Source organism: Diceros bicornis, chromosome 13 (assembly GCF_020826845.1).
Source record: "Diceros bicornis minor isolate mBicDic1 chromosome 13, mDicBic1.mat.cur, whole genome shotgun sequence".
NCBI lineage: Eukaryota > Metazoa > Chordata > Mammalia > Perissodactyla > Rhinocerotidae > Diceros > Diceros bicornis.
In genome coordinates this window covers 28,207,599-28,226,198 of record NC_080752.1, presented here as the reverse complement: position 1 = coordinate 28,226,198, position 18,600 = coordinate 28,207,599, and the positions used below count along the sequence as shown (strand labels likewise).

Here is an 18,600-nt window from a genome sequence, read left to right as displayed (position 1 = left end):
TGTGCACTTAACCGCTTGTGCCACTGGGCTGGCCCCCTGTGTCTTTTTTTGATGTTGACCTTGACTCATATTGTTATTGACTCTCTTGAGAGTAGCATTAATTTTAATAGGGTAGTTCATAGAATTTTTTAGCAAATATCCTTAGGTGAGGTTTCCTTGTTTGTATATGTGTCTTTGTAAACTTGTCATATTGTAAATGTGTGTGTTTTTCCCTTCTTTATCAAGGAGCTGTTATCTCCTGAGATGTTTTTTGGTTTTTATTTCTTTTATTCACACATGTCCGTTTCTGTTTCCCTCTTTGCATCCTGCTGGCACTGGTTTACTTTGACACTGTTTGCTGTTGCTTAAGTAGAAATTAAGCAGTCCATTGTGAAATCTTCTATGGTGAAATGATCCCGAAATGTGCTATAGGCCAGTTTCAATGACTCACGATTTTTCTGTTATTTCATTACTGCCTAAAGAAAGAGTAAGCTACTGTGTCTGTTCCCAAGGCCTACCTGCTGAGGCAGCTCTTTAAATGTGCCTTGATTGTGACTCTTTATCCCTATCTTACAGGCCAAACTTCCCGATTTGCAACCATTCCCTTCTCCAGATGGTGACACAGTGACCCAACATGAGGAATTGGTCTGGATGCCTGGAGTTAATGACTGTGACCTCCTTATGTACTTGAGGGCAGCAAGGTAATAGGAATCTGCCCTATCTGCCTTCTGAGTTAGGCCATATGAACTGATTAGTGGGCAATAAACGTTCTTCTTTCCCCTGAAATTTTATTTATATAGTGGGCATTCTCTAAGTTTTATTATACCCTGTATAATCAGAGCCTTGATTGTTCTTACCAGAAAAAGATAGTTTACCATGGTAAAGTCACTTTTTTCTTGATGTTTGCCCCACATCAGATTTTAGAACTCTTCAGAAGGAAAACATGTTAAGCCTGACATGCAATTATCAATACTTCTCAGTACAGTTGAGTAATTGGGTCATTCACCCCATCTTAAAATCCCATTACAGATTTCTCTGCTTTATGACTATTCGTTGGTGTCTGACCTAAACTTGACGTTTCTGTGGCTTACCTACATGAGAACTTGCTAACCTACAAAAATACCTAAACTACAAAAGAGAAGTTTAAATCTATCCCTGACACATCATAGTGCAGGCAGAGAGCCTTCCTTTGTCTGCAGTGATTTCTGGGACTCTTTACTGCAGCATCAACAATGTGCAACAAAAACACTAAAACAAGGCCAGGCCACTGAATTTTCTCTCGGACTGCTCTGTGGTCAGCAGCGCATGGAGGCTTACAGTAGAGATAGGAATGCTTCTGCGGAGTGAATGACTACGAAGAATTCTTTTTACCTCTCATTTATACTTTTTTGAGTGTGTGTGAGTAAGATTAGCCATGAGCTAACATCTGTTACCAACCCTCCTCTTTTTGCTGAGGAAGATTGGCCCAGGGCCACCGTCCGTGCCCATCTTCCTCTACTTTATACGGGACGCCACCACCTCATGACTTGACAAGTGGTGCATTGGTCCGCCCCCAGGATCTGAACCTTCAAACCCCAGCCCATCGAAGTGAAGCGTGCAAACTTAGCCGCTATGCCACCAGGCCGGCCCCTCATTTTTACTTGTAATTTGCCTAAAGGTAGTTCATTTGTAGCATGAAAGGAATGAAGTAAAGTTGCAGAGGATTTAATTTCATATGTTTTCTGGAGACTTTTCTCTCCAAAGATTCTAATCTAGGCGACTGTTGTGACATATAGTTTTAGATTATTCATGCCCTCAAGCTAAAATCTGAGTTCTGATAAAGCATGGGAAGAAATGACACAAATGGACCTGAGTAAAAGTAACATTTCTCTTTCTGAGTGAGTGAAAGGTGAACTGTAGAGGAACTTAAATTTTTTTTTTTTTTTAGCAAGAGCGGAGGCAGGACTGAGAACTCTGACTTATCATGCATGTAGTATTGGAACTTGGCCTGAGTTGAAAATATGCTCTGAAAATTGAGGGTTAACATTTCTGAACTGATGTTTTGCCTTCCTATCTTCCAAGGAGCATGGCAGCATTTGCAGGGATGTGTGATGGAGGTTCAACGGAAGATGGCTGTGTTGCAGCATCTCGGGATGACACCACACTCAATGCACTGAACACAGTGAGTCTTTTGAAGTTGCCCTGGGTGGGAAGAAAGTTCTTTTTCACGCTGTGCTGTCTGTAGGGAATATATGATGAGCATGGAACATGAAGAAGCCTGGAATCTTAGGAATGAGTACTGTGGTGTGGTACTGGGATTGAAAAATCAGTCGTGGTCTTGGCCCTAAAGCTCCATGACCTCAGGTCAGTGATGCAGCACCTCCAGGTTCATTTCCTAATCTGTGTCTGTACTCCAGCATTGTGGTGAGCCTCAAATGAGAGCCTAATTGCGAGTGGTTAGTCTTTACTCTGAGACCTCATAAAGCCAAGTACTCTGTATACATGATCTTATTTAATCCTCACAACACCTCTCTCAAGTAGGTTCTATAATTATCACCATGGTAGACACAAGGAAATAAGTTTAGAGAGATTGTCACAATCCGAGGTCATACACCCAAGATTTGAATCCAGAGGGAATGCTCTTCCCTTGCTTCTCTATGTCTGCAGCCGTATATTTGAAAGGGCATGGAGGGAATAGAGAAGAAGCTAGACTTCTTTGAACAAATTTGTTTTTTTATACATTTGACTTTGGAACCATGTAAATATTTTATGTGATTATAAAACAAAATTAAGTTTTAAAGATAACAATCCTTAAAAGTATCTAAAGTAAATGTAACAAGTGAGCCTAAAGTGCTGAGTTGGTTGCATGACATCCCACCATGATGACTCATCTGCTTTAATGCTGTAACTCATAGAGCAGCTCAGAATAACAAACAATATGATTACTGAAACCTGTTGACTTTTTTGGACACTCCTTTTTGACCTTAGACTATATCCTATAGGTCTGTATAGGAAAATTAATGTATTTTAAAGTTTCTTGAAATAATTCTTCTCTGTGTGGTTGCTAATATGAAATCATCAAATCTGAAGAAGCGATAGTGAATTTTTATGGATTCCTGATATATTAGTAAAGGGTCTACATGGTTATGTATATTTACATAGAATATTGAACATGAAGCTGAGCAACTCTTTTCATGATTAAATATAATTTAAGCACGCTTTTTGTTTTTCTTGAGAGGTCACTATAGTTGGAAGGGACTTTTGAGATCATATGTTTGGTCTCTAAATAGATAAGAACCCAAGGCTCAGAAAGGCCAAATGACTTGTTGAATGCCAACAATCCAAAAAAGTTCATAATGGACGGTAGAAAACAACTCAGATTCCCTATTTAGGGATCTTTCTACTGTACAGTTTGCTTTCAAGGAAACATGTAGGTATCTGGATGATACGGTTGTTTTTTATTCCTGGTCTAGTTGTGTTTCTTGGGTGTTATGTAACATAATAGTGTCTTGTATGTTGGAGGCTGAATGATCTTGCTGCAAATATTCCATGTTCTAAATAACTGAGCAATTCTTCACATTCTCATATGTATATTTGTTTTACTTTCTCACCTATTTGATGCTTCGAGTTCTTGTTTTTGTAAGGAATCTTTATTATGAACATAATAATGATAGAGCCAGAAGGGGCCTTTAGGATAATTTTATAGTTGAGGAAACTGAGACTCAGAGATTGGTGATACTGCAAACAGTGGCTATAACAGATGTAGGTGTGAATGTCTGTGAATTCAAAATACCCTAAAAAAGTGTGTATATATTCAAAGTAACTCTTTGATATGAGCTTGTTTTCTGTTGAGTTTTTGGTATAAAAGCTTTATGAAAAAAATTCTCCTTTCATAACTATGTTGATTAACTTAATTTTGGATAATGAAGATGTTGCCATATTTAATTAAATGTCTATTTTGGGCACTTTCCTGAATTTATCTGATTTGTTCTCATTCCAAACCCTCTAACGATTCTGTAGAACGTACTTCTGTACAGAAATAATTTGGGCTGTTTTTGCGCAGGGTCTTTTGTAGCAAGTTCCTTCTGAAGTTTTCTTAAGCATTGCCAGAGGGTTTTTGGTTTTTTGAGTTTTTATTTCTGTGAAACTCCCTTCCCATCATTTGAAATTCTTCCTGTGTAGGCAAGCCCAAATGGCTCAGGTGTCTTGGGTTATGCAATACAAGTGCATTTAGCCATCAGCAGACTGAGTTGTGTGCTCATTTTGTGGTCAGTGGAAAAATTTAGTGGCTGTTTTAATTTTTGTACTTCATTGTTGTGCTGGCTCACAGAGAATTTTGATTGTACGCTCTTTCTTTAATGAGAAGTGAAGTGAATGGAAAAATTGTGTGAGAAGTTAATGTCTATTTTGACTTCCTCGAAGTAATGGAGGTTCTGAGCAGTGTTAAGTAATAAATTAAAAAGATAAATACATTCTCATGTGAGAAGTATTTATTGTTTTCTTAGAGTGTAGCATAGAGTCAAAACAAGGTTACACGTTTATCAATTTAGAATAAACCTGGTGTCTATTTCCTATTTCCCATGACAATATAGAAATTTATATGAAATCTGCAGTATGGCCACATTAGAGTGTGTTTAACATCCCAGTAGGACTATTTAAATTTAAATGAATTTAAATAAATAGTTTAATTTTTAAAACTGCAGTCACTAATAGAACATTTTTGAACTGTCAGTTCTTTATGGCAATTATATGGACATGTTTTTAAATATAAACTCTTCTGGTTTTGACTCAGTTTTTTCTGCATTATTCACAAATGAGGTTTTTAGTGTGCAATTTTTAAAACAATTTATTGGAATATAATTCATGTATAATAAACTGCTCTGGTTTAAAGTATGCAATTTGATGAGTTTTCTCAGATGTATAAGCAATGGAATTACTATAATGATCAAGATACAAAACATTTCCAACACTCCCAAAGGTTGCCTCGTGCCCTCTTATAATCCCTTGCTGCTTCCAGCTTCAGACAGCCACTGGAGTGTTTTCTCTCATTATAGATTAGGTTGTATTTTCTAGAATGTTGTATGAATGGAATAATACCGTATATAGTCTTTTGGGCCTGGTTTCTTTCAGCATAATGATTTTGAGATTCATTTATATTGTTGTGGTGTCAATAGTTCATTCCTTTTCATTGCTGAGTAGTATCCCAGTGTATGGCTATTCACCATATTTTATCTGTTCACCTGGTGATAGATATCTGGGTTATTTCCAAGCTTCTGCCCATTATGAGTAAAGGTGTTATGCATGTTGTTGTAATACAAGTCTTTGTGTAGACATATATTCTCATTTCTTTTGGGTAAATACCTGGGAGTGAACTGGCAGGATTTTATGTGTGCAGGTGGCTTTTTAAGAATCTGTCAAACAGATTTCCAAAGTGGTGGTACCATTTTACATTCCCATCAGCAGTGGGTTAGGATTTCAGTTCTTTAGCATTCTCAGCAAGACTTGATGTCAGTCTTTTTAATATTAGCCATTCTAAAGGGTTGTGTAGTGCTACCTCATTGAGGTTTTAACTTGAATTTCCGGACTGTTCATGATGTTGAACATCTTTTCATGTCTTATTGACCATTTGTGTATCTTCTTTTGTGACGTATCTTTTGACCAATCAAATCTTTTGCCCAATTTTAAAAATTGAGTTATTTGTCCTTTAGTATAATTTAGTTGTAAGAATTCTTTTTATATTGCAGATACGACTCCTTTGATATATGTATTGTGAATATTTTCTCACATACTATGACTTTTTTTGTAATGGTATCTTTCAAAGAGCAAAATATTTAATTTTGCTGTAAGTCCAGTGTATCATTTTCCTTTCATGAAAGTATCCTTGATCACTCTATGATTACAAAAATTGTTTCTGTGCTTTCTTCTTGAAGTTTGAGTTCTTACATTTAGGTCTGTGATTCATTGAGAGTTAATTTTGTATGTGATGTGAGGTAGGAGGTGAAAGTATATTCTTTTCTACACAGGTGCCAGTTGTTGGAACAACATTTGTTGAAAACGGACTTTTCTCATTTAATTGCCTTGATACCTTTATTGAACATCAGTTGCTTGTATATGTTTGGATCTTTTTCTGGATTCTATTCTGTTTCACTGATCTAATATCTATGCGTTTATTAGTACCTCTATATTTTGAATGCTGTAGCTTTAGAGGAACTCAGGTAGCGTTAAGTCTTCCTACTTTGTATTTGTTTTTTAAGATTGCTTTGGCTATTTTACGTCATTTTATTTCCATATAAATTTTAGAATCAGTTTGCCAGTTTCTATTTTTAAAAAGGCCTGATGGAATTTTAATTGGGATTACATTGAATCTGTGGATCAATTTGGGAAGAATTGACATCTTAACGTTGAAGCTTCTGGTCCATGAACATGATATATCTCTCCATTTTTAAAAAAGGTTTCTTTAGGGCCGGCCCTGTGGCTTAGCGGTTAAGTGCGCGCGCTCTGCTGCTGGTGGCCCGGGTTGAGATCCCGGGCGCGCACCTACGCACCGCTTCTCCGACCATGCTGAGGCCGCGTCCCACATACAGCAACTAGAAGGGTGTGCAGCTATGACATACAACTATCTACTGGGGCTTTCGGGGGGGGAAAAAAAGGTTTCTTTAATTTTTTTGAGTAAGGTTTTGTAGTTTTCAGTGTATAGGTCTTACACTTATTTGTTAAATTTATCCCTAGGTAATTACTGTGAGAAGATTCTATTGTTAATAAAATCGTATTTTTAAATTTTAATTTCTAAAAGTTCATCAATAGGATAGAAATACAATCAATTTTTATGTGTTGACCTTGTGTCCTTTGGCCCTGCTAGCTGCTAGTAGCTTTCTGGTTGGTTCCTTAAGATTTTCTGTGTAGACGGTTATGTCATTTGCAAGTAAAGACAGTTTTGCCTCTTCCTTTCTAATTTATGTGTTTATTTCTTTTTTGTCCTTCATTGCGCTTGTTTGGACCTCTAGTACAATAGTGAATAGAAATGATAAGAGTGGACATCTTTGCCTTCTTTCTCATTTTAAGGAAGAAACATTGTCATTCACAATTAAGTACAGTGCAAGGTTTTTGTTGTTGTTTAATCAAGTTGAGAATGTTCCCTTTTATATCTAAGTTTGTTGAGATTTTTATCATGAATGTGCATTGGATTTTGTCAGATGCTTTTTTTTTCTTTTGTATCTAATGAGATGATCATGTGGTTGTTTTACAGTCGTGCACCACATAGCGACATTTCGTTTAACAACAGACTGCATATATGACAGTGGTCTCATAGATTAGTACCATATAATCTAGGTGTGTAGTAGGCTATACCACCTATGATGTTAGCACAACGATGCAATTGCCTAACGAGGCATTTCTCAGAACGTATCTCCATTGTTAAGGGATGCATGACTCTACTTTATTCTGTTAATATTTGTTGAATTACATTGATTAATTTCAAATGTTAAACCAACTGTGCATTCCTAGGATAAATTCTGCTTGGTCATTATGTACTAGTGAATTCAGTTTGCTCATAGTTTAAGAACCTTAACGTTTGTGTTCATGAGGGTTGTTGAGCTGTAGTCTTCTTTCTTTGTAATATCTTTGTCTGGTTTTGATATCAGAGTAATACTGACTTCAAAAAATTAGTTGGGAAATATTTCCTCCTACACTTTTCTTAAAGAGTTTGTGAAGGATTGATATTTTTGTTGTCATTAAATGTTTCATACAATTCACAGTGAAGCCATCTGGGCCTAAATATATATATATTTTTTATAATATTATTTATTTATTTTTTCCCCCAAAGCCCCAGTAGATAGTTGTATGTCACAGTTGCACATCCTTCTAGCTGCTGTACGTGGGACGCGGCCTCAGCGTGGCCGGAGAAGTGGTGCGTCGGTGCACGCCCAGGATCCGAACCCAGGCCGCCAGCAGCAGAGCGCACGCACTTAACCGCTAAGCCACGGGGCCGGCCCTGGGCCTAAATATTTTTTATGGAAAGTTTAAAATTACAAATAGACACAGGCCTATTCAGATTATATTTCTTCATGTGTCAGTTTTGGTAATCTGTTCATCTGTGTCTTTTAAACGTTTTGTCTATTTCATCTAGATTATCAAATTTATTGGTAAAAATTCAGATTATTCTTGTATTATCTTTTTAACGTCCATAGGAGGATCTGATTTTGACCCTTCTTTCCTTCCTAATGTTGCTAATTTGTTTCCTCTTAATCAGTCTAAATAGAGGTTTATCAACATTATTGATCTTTTTGGTAATTCGCATTTGGTTTCATTGATTTTCTCTATTTGTTTTCTATTTCAGTGATCTCTAATCTTATTTTTATTATTTCTTTTCTACTTATTTTGGGTAAATTTGATTATTTTTCCCCTGGCTTCCTAAAGTGGGATCTTAGATAACTGATTTTATCACAAATTTTGATTTGTTGTTCTCTCATATCATTCAGTTAAAAATATTTAAATTGGGCCGGCCCGGGGGCTTAGTGGTTAAGTGCGCACACTCCGCTACTGGCAGCCGGGGTTCGGATCCCGGGCGCGCACCGACGCACTGCTTCTCCGGCCATGCTGAGGCTGCGTCCCACATACAGCAACTAGAAGGATGTGCAACTATGACGTACAACTATCTACTGGGGCTTTGGGGAAATAAAAAAGGAGGAGGATTGGCAATAGATGTTAGCTCAGAGCCGGTCTTCCTCAGCAAAAACAGGAGGATTAGCACAGATGTTAGCTCAGGGCTGATCTCCCTCACAAAAAAAAAAAAAAAATTTAAATTTTTTTTGTGTGATTTCTTCTTTTACCGATGCGTTATTTAGAATTAAGTTGCTTAATTACCAGATACTTGAGATTGTTTTCTGTCTCTTTTTTTTTTTTTTTTTTTTTTGCATGTTATTGATTTCTAATTTAGTTCTATTGTGGCCAGAGAGTACCCAGTAAGATTTTAGTCTTTTGAAATCTACTGAGGGCCGGCCCCGTGGCTTGGCGGTTAAATGCGCGCGCTGTGCTGCCGGGGGCCCGGGTTCGGATCCCGGGTGCGCACCGACGCACCGCTCCTCTGGCCATGCTGAGGCCGTGTCCCACATACGGCAACTAGAAGGATGTGCAGCTATGACAGACAACTATCTGCTGGGGCTTTGGGGGAAAAATAAATAAATAAAATCTTTAAAAAAAAAAAGAAATCTACTGAGACTTGTTTCTTGGCTCAGCTGGTGATTTCTCATGGTGCATGTTCTATGTGCACTTGCAATGAATTTATATTCTGCAGTTATTGGGTGTACTATTATATAATTGTTAGTTTCTTTAAAGTGTTTGATATTATTATTCAGATCTGTGTCATACTAATTCTTTTATCTAATTGTATTATCAGTTACTAAGAGAGATGTATTAAAGTCTTGAACTATTATGATGGATTTGGTTATTTTTTCTTTTGCTTCTGTTAGTTTTTGCTTCGTATGTTTGGAAGTTGTATGGTTAGGCGCATGAACATTTGTAGTATTTCTCTTTCTCTGTGTGTTGACCCTTTTACCTTTTTGGTGTGACCGTCTTTGTGTCTAGTAATACTCTTTGTCTTGAGCTCAGTTTTCTCTGATGTTAGTACAACTACTCTACCTTTCTTACGCTTGTCTGTGTGGTGTATCTTCTTCCAGCTTCTTACTTTGAATCTTGCTTTTTCTTTTTACTTAAAGTACATCTCTTCCTTACTGTAGTTCTTTAGTTGTTTCTTGCTTTTTTATCCAGTCTGGCAAGCTCTACCTTTTGTTTGGAGTGTTTAGTCTGTTTTAATTTAATGCAGATGGTTCTTAGGTTATATAAAACTTGAACCACATGAGTACATTCTTAATAGCAGAACCCTCATTGGAGGATCACAGAAGGAGTTAATGTATAAATATCTTATTTTCATCCCCATGTGACTTACTTCTTTTGGTCCAGTGGTGAACTTGCAGAATAGTTAGGTACACAGTTGTTCTTTGTTTGCTTGCTCATGTTAAAATGTGTTTTTTATCTTTTTGCTTCTTAAATAACAGTTTTGTACTGATATAGAGGAAGAAGATGTAATAAACATGTTGGCCTCTCTTATTGGAAGAAGAAGGTGTTCGTAATGACAGTGGACATACTCCTTCATGTGTGTCAGCAAAGATATGTTTTATTATATTTTAATATTTTAATTGTGAACACCTGTGAATGTAAAATTGTTTTATTTACAATTTATGTTATGTTAAATAATATTATGTTAAAATATGACAAAGCAATGGTGCGCCCTCTGGAGGATCTTAGAAATGTTAGTGTATGTATTGTTCCAGGTATGTGTTTCTTCATATCTAGTTTTTATTAGGCTCATCTGTACACTTTTTACTTATAATTTGTAAACATAATGCTATATAACATACAGGTGTCTTGTATTATTCTAATGGGATTAATTCAGCCACCTTTAAGTGCTTGCATTTATTTGGCCTTTTACAAAATAGACCTTTATGTTTATTCTTAGAAACTGCAGCAGGGCCCTATGATTTGAGACTAAGGTTTTCTAGAAATTATCATGCTGACTTATTTTTACTAAATTGCTATTGGATTTCATTCTTTCAGCTCAGGTACCTTTCCCATTTCCTAATAAAATTCAAGTTCTTTTTCTCAGAAACCTATTTGCATTTTTATGTTTACCTTCTCTCACTGACTCTAGCATATCTATGTTCACTATATATAAGTCAAATTTATAATCATGCAGCAAAGATTTCACCTCTGCCTGCACAGTTTTATTCCCTGAAATATGGATGGCTGTTAGACATTTGGATTAAGCTTTTTACATATTCAAGAGAGTATATAATTGTTTGCTTATTTATTTATGCACACCCACATCTCCTTCAACAAAGGAGTCAAGCCTGCCATAGCTTAATAGTTAGTTTTTTATCTCTGATCTATAAATATCACTATTTGTTAACCATTGAGTATTAATCATCTTTGTTTTCTGAGCCACAGCCAGATGCCTCATGCATGGTAGAGAGGCATTGAATATTTGTTGAATGACTGAATAAATAAATCAGGTTCAATCCAAATCACATTTGATCACCCAGAACTTGGTAATGTAAAGTTGGCATAGCAGAGTATGCAGATAAATCTACTCTAAGAATCATTTTTATCTTTCTCTCTTTTATTCTAAAAAATTAAGTCTAGGGGGCCGGCCCGTGGCCTAGCAGTTAAGTGTGTGCACTCCGCTGCTGGCGGCCCAGGTTCGGATCCCGGGTGCGCACTGATACACTGCTTGTCAGGCCATGCTGTGCCAGCGTCCTATATAAAAAGTGGAGGAAGGTGGGCACAGATGTTACCCCAGGCCAGTCTTCCTCAGCAGAAAGAGGAGGATTGGCATGGATGTTAGCTCAGGGCTGATCTTCCTCACAAAAAAAAAAAAAAAAAGGAAAAAAAAAGTCTATAGAATTTCTGTCAGAGATTTCCTATTAGTTCATCGTTAGTAGACTTGACTAAAGCATCTGGCCCTGGATTAGCTTTGCAGTACATAGGACTGAAATGAATGTCGAGTATTTCTCAGCTCCCAAATAAGGCATTGACAGGAGGCCCTTTTATTACAGTTTGTCTAAAGCACATGATCAGGATTCTTCTGACATTCATTCCACACCCACACCCTTTACTTAAATTCTTCTCTTTTTACTATTCTCCATTCAGATTAACAACATTAAATGGTTGTAGGATAGTGGTGGTTTTTCTCTCAGGGTTTTGATTTGTCATTGAAAAGAGTAATGGGAAAAGTTGATAAGCTATGTGGTTTCTTATTTTGGAAACCCAGTAGATTTCAGAACAGCACCTTATATAAATCAATCTTGACAGGCACCTTCGCTAGTGTTTTATTTATGCCATAACAAGATAGTAGAGTCTACTGCATGTAATATTGTTAATTACAGCATAAGTGAAGATGCAGGAAGAAACCATGCAGTTGGAGTTTTTAGTATAACCAAGGCCTTTTCAACTGATTATCAGCATGATACTATACAAATTTGAGTTTTTATTTATTGTACTTTGACCAATTAGAAACGTTTTGAAAATTATTTAGAAATTTACCAATGTGGTTCCCTTTAGGCTGAGAACTTCATAAATTCACTTCTGTTGAAAAGTTCCAGGCAACAACACTTCTAAGACAATTATGTGATTTATTTTTTTTTGTCTCATTTAGATGAAGATGACTTTTTAAATTTAATGCTTTAATATTTTGTTCCTTTTTAGATAATCTGTACCTTTACTTAAAGTAGAATTTTATGCCCCACTCTGTTCTTACCCCTAACTAGGACAGAGAACATTGTCAAAGTTTCTCAGGGGTGGATGGGGAGATAAAAGGCCACTTATATGAAGACCCTCTGGGAATGGCACCTTCATTAGTTACGCAGCAGTGATTTCATTTGTGATAATTCCGACAGACGAGTCCTGCTGTAAGTTCTTCTCCTTTGTCGTGCTCCTGATGCCTCTGTTCATAACTGTGGCCCCACTTTGCTTTTCCTTGTGAACCACTCCGAGATTTCTTTAGCCATTTCTTGCTTTCTTTTCTTTTCTCTCATTTTTTGTATAATAGCTTTTTGAGATATAATTCACATACTATATATTTCACCCATTTAAAGTGTACAATTAATGGTTTTTAGTATATTCACAGATTTGTGCAACCATCACCACAATCAATTTTAGAACATTTTCATCCCCCCAAAGGGAAACTTGTACTCATTAGCAGTCACTCCCCATTTCCCCCTCTCCTTACCCCTAGGCGGCCACTATTCTACCTTCCATCTCTATGAATTTGCCCATTTTGGACATTTCATATACATGGAATTATACAATATGTAGTCTTTTGTAACTGCCTTCTTTCACTGAGGGTAATGATTTCGAGTTTCATCTATGGTGTAGTATTAACCATTTTTATGTATAACCTTTTTATTTCTCCTTCTGGTCAGCTTTGTCGGTATGTCTTTAAAATGTGACACCTGCACTAGAGCATATTCCCCAGAACTGATCAGCATAAGCTGGCAAGGAGATACCACCTCAGTTATTCTGAAGTTCATCTTCTTAATGCAGTCTAAGGTTTTATGGATGTGCGTTCATCACATTCGTTTTTGTCTTGTTTTGTTTCATTTTTCTTTGTGTATTTGCCTTTGCTAAGCCATTTCTCTCCTACCCTCAGCTTTTTGACTGATTTTTTTTGGTGAGGAAGATTGGCCCTGAGCTAACATCTGTTGCCAATCTTCCTCTTTTTGCGTGAGGACGGTTCACCGTGAGCTAACATATGTGCCAGTCTCCCTCTATTTTGTGTGTGGATAGCTGCCACAGCATGGCTGACAAGTGGTGTAGGTCTGCAGCTGGGATCCAAACCCACAAACCCAGGCCGTCGAAGCAGAGTGCACCGAACTTAACCACCAGGCCATGGGGCTGGCCCCATTGACTGATTTTTTTTTTTTTTTTTTTTTTTGTGAGGAGGATTAGTCCTGAGCTAACATCCGGTGCCAATCCTCCTCTTTTTGCTGAGGAAGATTGGCCCTGGGCTAACATCTGTGCCCATCTTCCTCTACTGTATATGAGACGCTGCCACAGTATGGCTTGACAAGCGTGTATTGGTGCACACCCGGGATCCAGACCTGTGAACCCTGTGCCACTGAAGCGGAGCGCACACACTTAACTGCTCCCCCACCGGGCCGGCCCCCCGCATTGACTGATTTTTGAACCAGGCATAGGATCTTAAGTTTTTATCACTGTTACTTGCGTTTTATTAGGTACCAACTGTTGGTCAGCTGCCTTATGTCATTAAAACAACAACAATAAAGTTAAAATTTATTTGTTGGTTGAGTGCTTATATGTTAGGCAGATTTTAAAGTGCTTTTTATGAGTGAATTCATTTAATCTTCATAACAATTCTGTGAGATTGTGAGTATGGTTATCACCTACAGATTAATAAGCACACCCTGCCATATATTTATATACATAATAATTCAAACTTAAGGACAGGATAGAATTGAGGCCAGTGCCTTCTAGCAGTCCTCTTGAAATGTCCAGTGAATCTGCAACTTTCGGGATTTGCTGTCCAGCCAGTAAAAATCCTTCATGCTGCAGCCTGTCGTGCAGCTCCATCCTTTTTCCTAGGCTCTCAGTAGCACCTGAGGAATGTGATTCAGCTTTTACTTTGGTTTGGCAAAAGTTAGAAAGTTTGTTTACTAATTTAAGAAACTTTTTTCTCAGATAGTTTTTTCCATGCTGAAGACTGGTAAAATGTTTTGAGATTACCTGCTATTTTGAAAAATGTCTACTTAACATTAATCAGTTAGAATTTTACCATCTGTGACCCTATTAAGCATTAATATTAACAGAATAAGTATTTAGGATCAGGATAAAAGCCCTTAGCCTTTTTACATTTAAGAAGAGGCTTAAGAAAATCATTGATTCATTGATTTATTCAGTACTAAACATGATTGAGTCCCTGCTCTTTGCAAAGCCCTTATAGAAGGGCATTTGATGAAAGTGTTGGTAATCTAAGTAAGCATTTAATCTTAGAACAAAGTAGGCCCATGAATTTTGTAAGGGCTCATGTATTACCATAAGTTCTAAAATGTACTATAGAATACTAAAATTTATAACATTTGTCTTAGTATGTATTTTTCCGATACTAGTTTTGGAGTATACTTGAGAATACTTTTTTATAGCTCTCTTAGATAATTTTTTACCCCCAAATTTTGAAGGTTGGTATATTAGTTTCCTGTGGCTGCTATAACAAATTACCACAAGCTTGGGTTAAACCAACAGAAATTTGTTCTCTCCCAGTTGAGGGGGCCAGAAGTTCAACATCAAGGTGTTGGCTGGGCCATGCTCCCTCTGCCTCCATAGGAGGAGAATCGTTCCTTGCCTCTTCTAGCTGCTGGTGGCTACTGGCATTCCATGGTTTGTGGCCATATCTTTCTCTGCTCTCTTCACATTGCCTTGCCCTTGTGTGTCTGCATCTTCTCAATTCTATGTTTTTCTACTGCCTCTCTTTTATAAGGATGCTTGAGGATATAGGGCCCACCTGGATAATCTAGAATTATCTCCTCATCTCAAGATCCTTAACTTAATCACATCTGCAAAGATTCTTTTTCTTTCTTTCTTTCTTTCTTTTTTTTTTTTTGGTGAGGAAGATCTGCCCTGAGCTAACATCTGCCAATCCTCCTCTTTTTACTGAGGAAGACTGGCCCTGGGCTAACATCCATGCCCATCTTCCTCCACTTTATATGGGACGCCGCCACAGCATGGCTCAACAAGCAGTGCGTCGGTGCATGCCCGGGATCCGAACCGGCAAACCCTAGGCCACTACAGCGAAGCGCGCGCACCTAACCGCTTGTACCACTGGGTCAGCCCTCTTTTTCTAAATAAGGCCACAATCAGATGTTCCAGGGATTTGATGTGGATATCTTCTGATGGTCATTTTTCGGCCTGCCGCAGTTGGGTTTTACTATTATATAACTTGTTACTAAATTATAGTACTTATTTTTAATTTTTTTGGTAATAGTTTATTTCCTAACCTTTTCTATCAGTTATGATTTATTTAGATTTAAGTGTAGACTTTTTGATATAGAGAGTATAAAAATATTTCTGGTAGTGCCTATGATATTTCTGTAACATCTGAGGACATTTGATTTATAAAATACTATAGTATTTGTATTAGTATATAGTATAGTGTATTTGGTTTTCTTGGTGCAAAGAACAGTTATTTAGATAATAGAATTGTCATGTATAACTACCATATTAACTGATTTATTCTGACCTGTCAAGTTGCTGAGTATTTCTTTCTCAGCTCTACCCTAGACCCACACAGCTCTGGACCCAGGCTGCCCCAGCCTAACCTGGGCCTGATAGAGTAGGGAGGGCATCTGCTCCTCAGGGGACCTCGGGGGCAAGGTCTTGTGTTGCTTGTCGGGTTGATCTCTAAGATGGCTTGGAGTAATCCCTGGCTACCCTTGAAGCTATTGCTCTTTTAAGTCTCTGCCGTCTGTTCCGGTTTCTAGTCCTACAGCCCTGCCCTGAGCCCAGCCCTGCCAGACTCTGACAAGCTGTGTTGCCTTGGCCTACCTTCTTTTCCGGGAGGCTGACATTCCTCCACAGCCAGTCACTTGCTGGGCTTCTTAGATAACTACACTGATGCCCACCCTTGCCCTTCCTACTGCCCTGCCTGTTAGTTGGCCTGCTTTCTCCCTGCCTACAGTATTTGTTGCACTGTATATTCCAGCTCACTCCAGGACTTTGGAATGCCAGTTCTCTAAGCATTTTTAGGAAGGTTGGTTCTTAATTTTCCTCCTTTTTTTTTTTTTTCCATTACAGAAATGAGGTATACCTTTTCATGTGTTCTCAAATCAAGTCTGCCTTTACTTTGATGCCTTTGAGTCATCATTACTAGTGACCATCACACAAAATTGTGTGCAACTGTTTGAGAGATCTTATTATCTTTGCATAATAGTTCACCAAGTTTTTGGGTCTTTCATAGTCACTCTTTTTCTGCTATTGTTCTGTTTTGATATCACATAGTCGTTCTGATTTGTTGTTTTTTTGGAGGAGGGGAAAGATTGGCCCTGCGCTAAGGTCTGTTGCCAGTCTTCTTCTTCTTTCTTTTTTCTCCCCAAAGCCCCAGCACATAGTTGTGTATCTTAGTTGTAGGTCCTTCTAGTTCTTCTTTATGGGACGCCACCTCAGCATGGCCTGATGAGTGGTGCGTAGGCCCGCGCCCAGGATCTGAACCAGTGAACCTCGGGCCGCTGAAGCAGAACGTGCGAACTCAACTGCTATGCCACCGGACTGGCCCCTCATTTGTTCTTTTGAGATACGTTGTTGGAATGGGAAAGCTAGAATTGTGAGGAAGCTAAGTGTCTAAGGCCCAGAGTGAGAGGCTTCTTAATTCTCAAGGACCATTGCTTGAGGATGTTACTGTGGCTGTCCAGAGCCTTTTTGCTTATTCTTAGTCATTAGCTCTGTTTTTGGCTAAGGTTTCCAGATGAAAGAGCAGTCACTCAGAAAGTTTCCCAACTCTGGAGTCGCACATGCTTTGGTGTATGTGTCTCTAATTTTCTGTTCCATTACTTTATCATCATGACCCAAACGAGTAAGTGTGCTGTTGTTTATACAACCAAAAATTACTTGTCAAAAGTCACTGAGGTTAAGGTTGCTGAGCCCCATGGATGGAGCAGCTATTTCTGCACCTAAATTCTACTGAGTAGGATTTAAAGCAGTTTCTGTAAATATTTTTCTCTTAATACTGATGCAACTGGGTTTGAGGGTTTTGTTTTTATTTTTTTAAATTAACTGTCTGAAGGAATGTGGTTAAAATTGACCCATAGCTGCCCATTCACATGTACTTTCTAGTTCAATTTAGCATTTACGAATAGGTTCACTAGTGCCTATGTGAGATAGATAGAATTATGTTTTTTTCCGTTACCCTCTAGGTTAGAGCCTTATATGTTGTTTTTCAGTTTTCAGGTCTGTGAGGATGTTAGGAGTAAGTGAAAAAGTGTTTTAATTTCCACTTGTGGCCTGACATATAGGTCTTTCTAAACTGACAAATAATTATCATTCAGAAAAATAGCATAAACAATCTAGATTCATGAATCTGCCAGTAGTTTTCCTCTCTGTGGTCAGAGTTACACTCATTCTGTATTGTTAAGCTGAGTCTTGCTGTGAGTTGATTGGTTTGCTGAGTTCTAAGGAGTCAGCCTCCCCTTACAAACACTTGGTTAGCACCTTAGGTCTGTGACAGTTGTGCTTTCTTTATGTCCTGTGCCTAGACTCACACACAAAAAGCAGGAAGAAAGATTTTGTTTCCAAGAAGTGAGGTTATATACATATTAACTGTGTAGGTGATTATCCATAGTTCCACTTAAAGACCTATGGCATAAACTATTCAGCTTTCACAGAGATCTGAAAAGTAAGAGACACTAACCTTAACCCATAAGGTGTAAGTGAAGCCTGGCCTGGGCAGTTTGGCCAAGTTTAGTGGTTATAGTCTTTATTTTTTTATTTTTCTAAATGAATGTATTAATGTTATTACAATTTATTTATTCATTTTTTTTTTTTTAGGATATTCTTTCTTTAGTATTTCACCTTTAAAAAAATTCTTTATAAAGAGAAGAAATGTTAAAAACTGCAAGTTCCAAAAGTGACCTACTTCAGCCTCTGTTACAGATGAAGAAATCAGGGGCCACATTGCTGAGCAGAGGAGATGCCCCCCTGCCCTTTAACCAGGCTGCTGCTCCTCCCAGTACAGCTTGGGAACCCTCTCCTGAGTTTCCTGGTTTCCCCAGACTCAGCACTTCTCTAGGTTCCCAACCAATTGTCAAGTTCTCTGTTGTTTCACTTCTCAGTCCCATCTTGCATCCTGTCTTTACGTATTGTAGAAGCACATTCGTTCTTCTGGGGCTCTGAAGCTTGTTCACTTTCCTTAGCGCCAGTGCTGTTTCCCATGACAGTCATCAGTCCTATCCCTTCTTGGCCAGCTGTCCTTAATCACACATTTTCTATGCTCTAGGAATCATGCTCAGGTATATTACTGCATATCTTACATCATCCTAAATGGTCTTCCAGAATAGGTTCTATATTCTCCTTTTCTGCAGTTGA

General features: G+C 37.9%; 1 protein-coding gene across 7 annotated transcripts in view; it reads left to right on the top strand.

Moving 5' to 3' along the window:
* RERE (arginine-glutamic acid dipeptide repeats) overlaps positions 1–18,600 on the top strand; it is a 409,123-nt gene that overhangs the window by 282,427 nt on the left and 108,096 nt on the right. For all 7 annotated transcript variants that reach the window (XM_058552817.1, XM_058552816.1, XM_058552812.1 and 4 more), the window contains 2 exons: positions 556–680; positions 2,041–2,140. In XM_058552817.1, the coding sequence (XP_058408800.1) occupies positions 556–680; positions 2,041–2,140 (225 nt within the window). The remainder of the gene's footprint in view (positions 1–555; positions 681–2,040; positions 2,141–18,600) is intronic.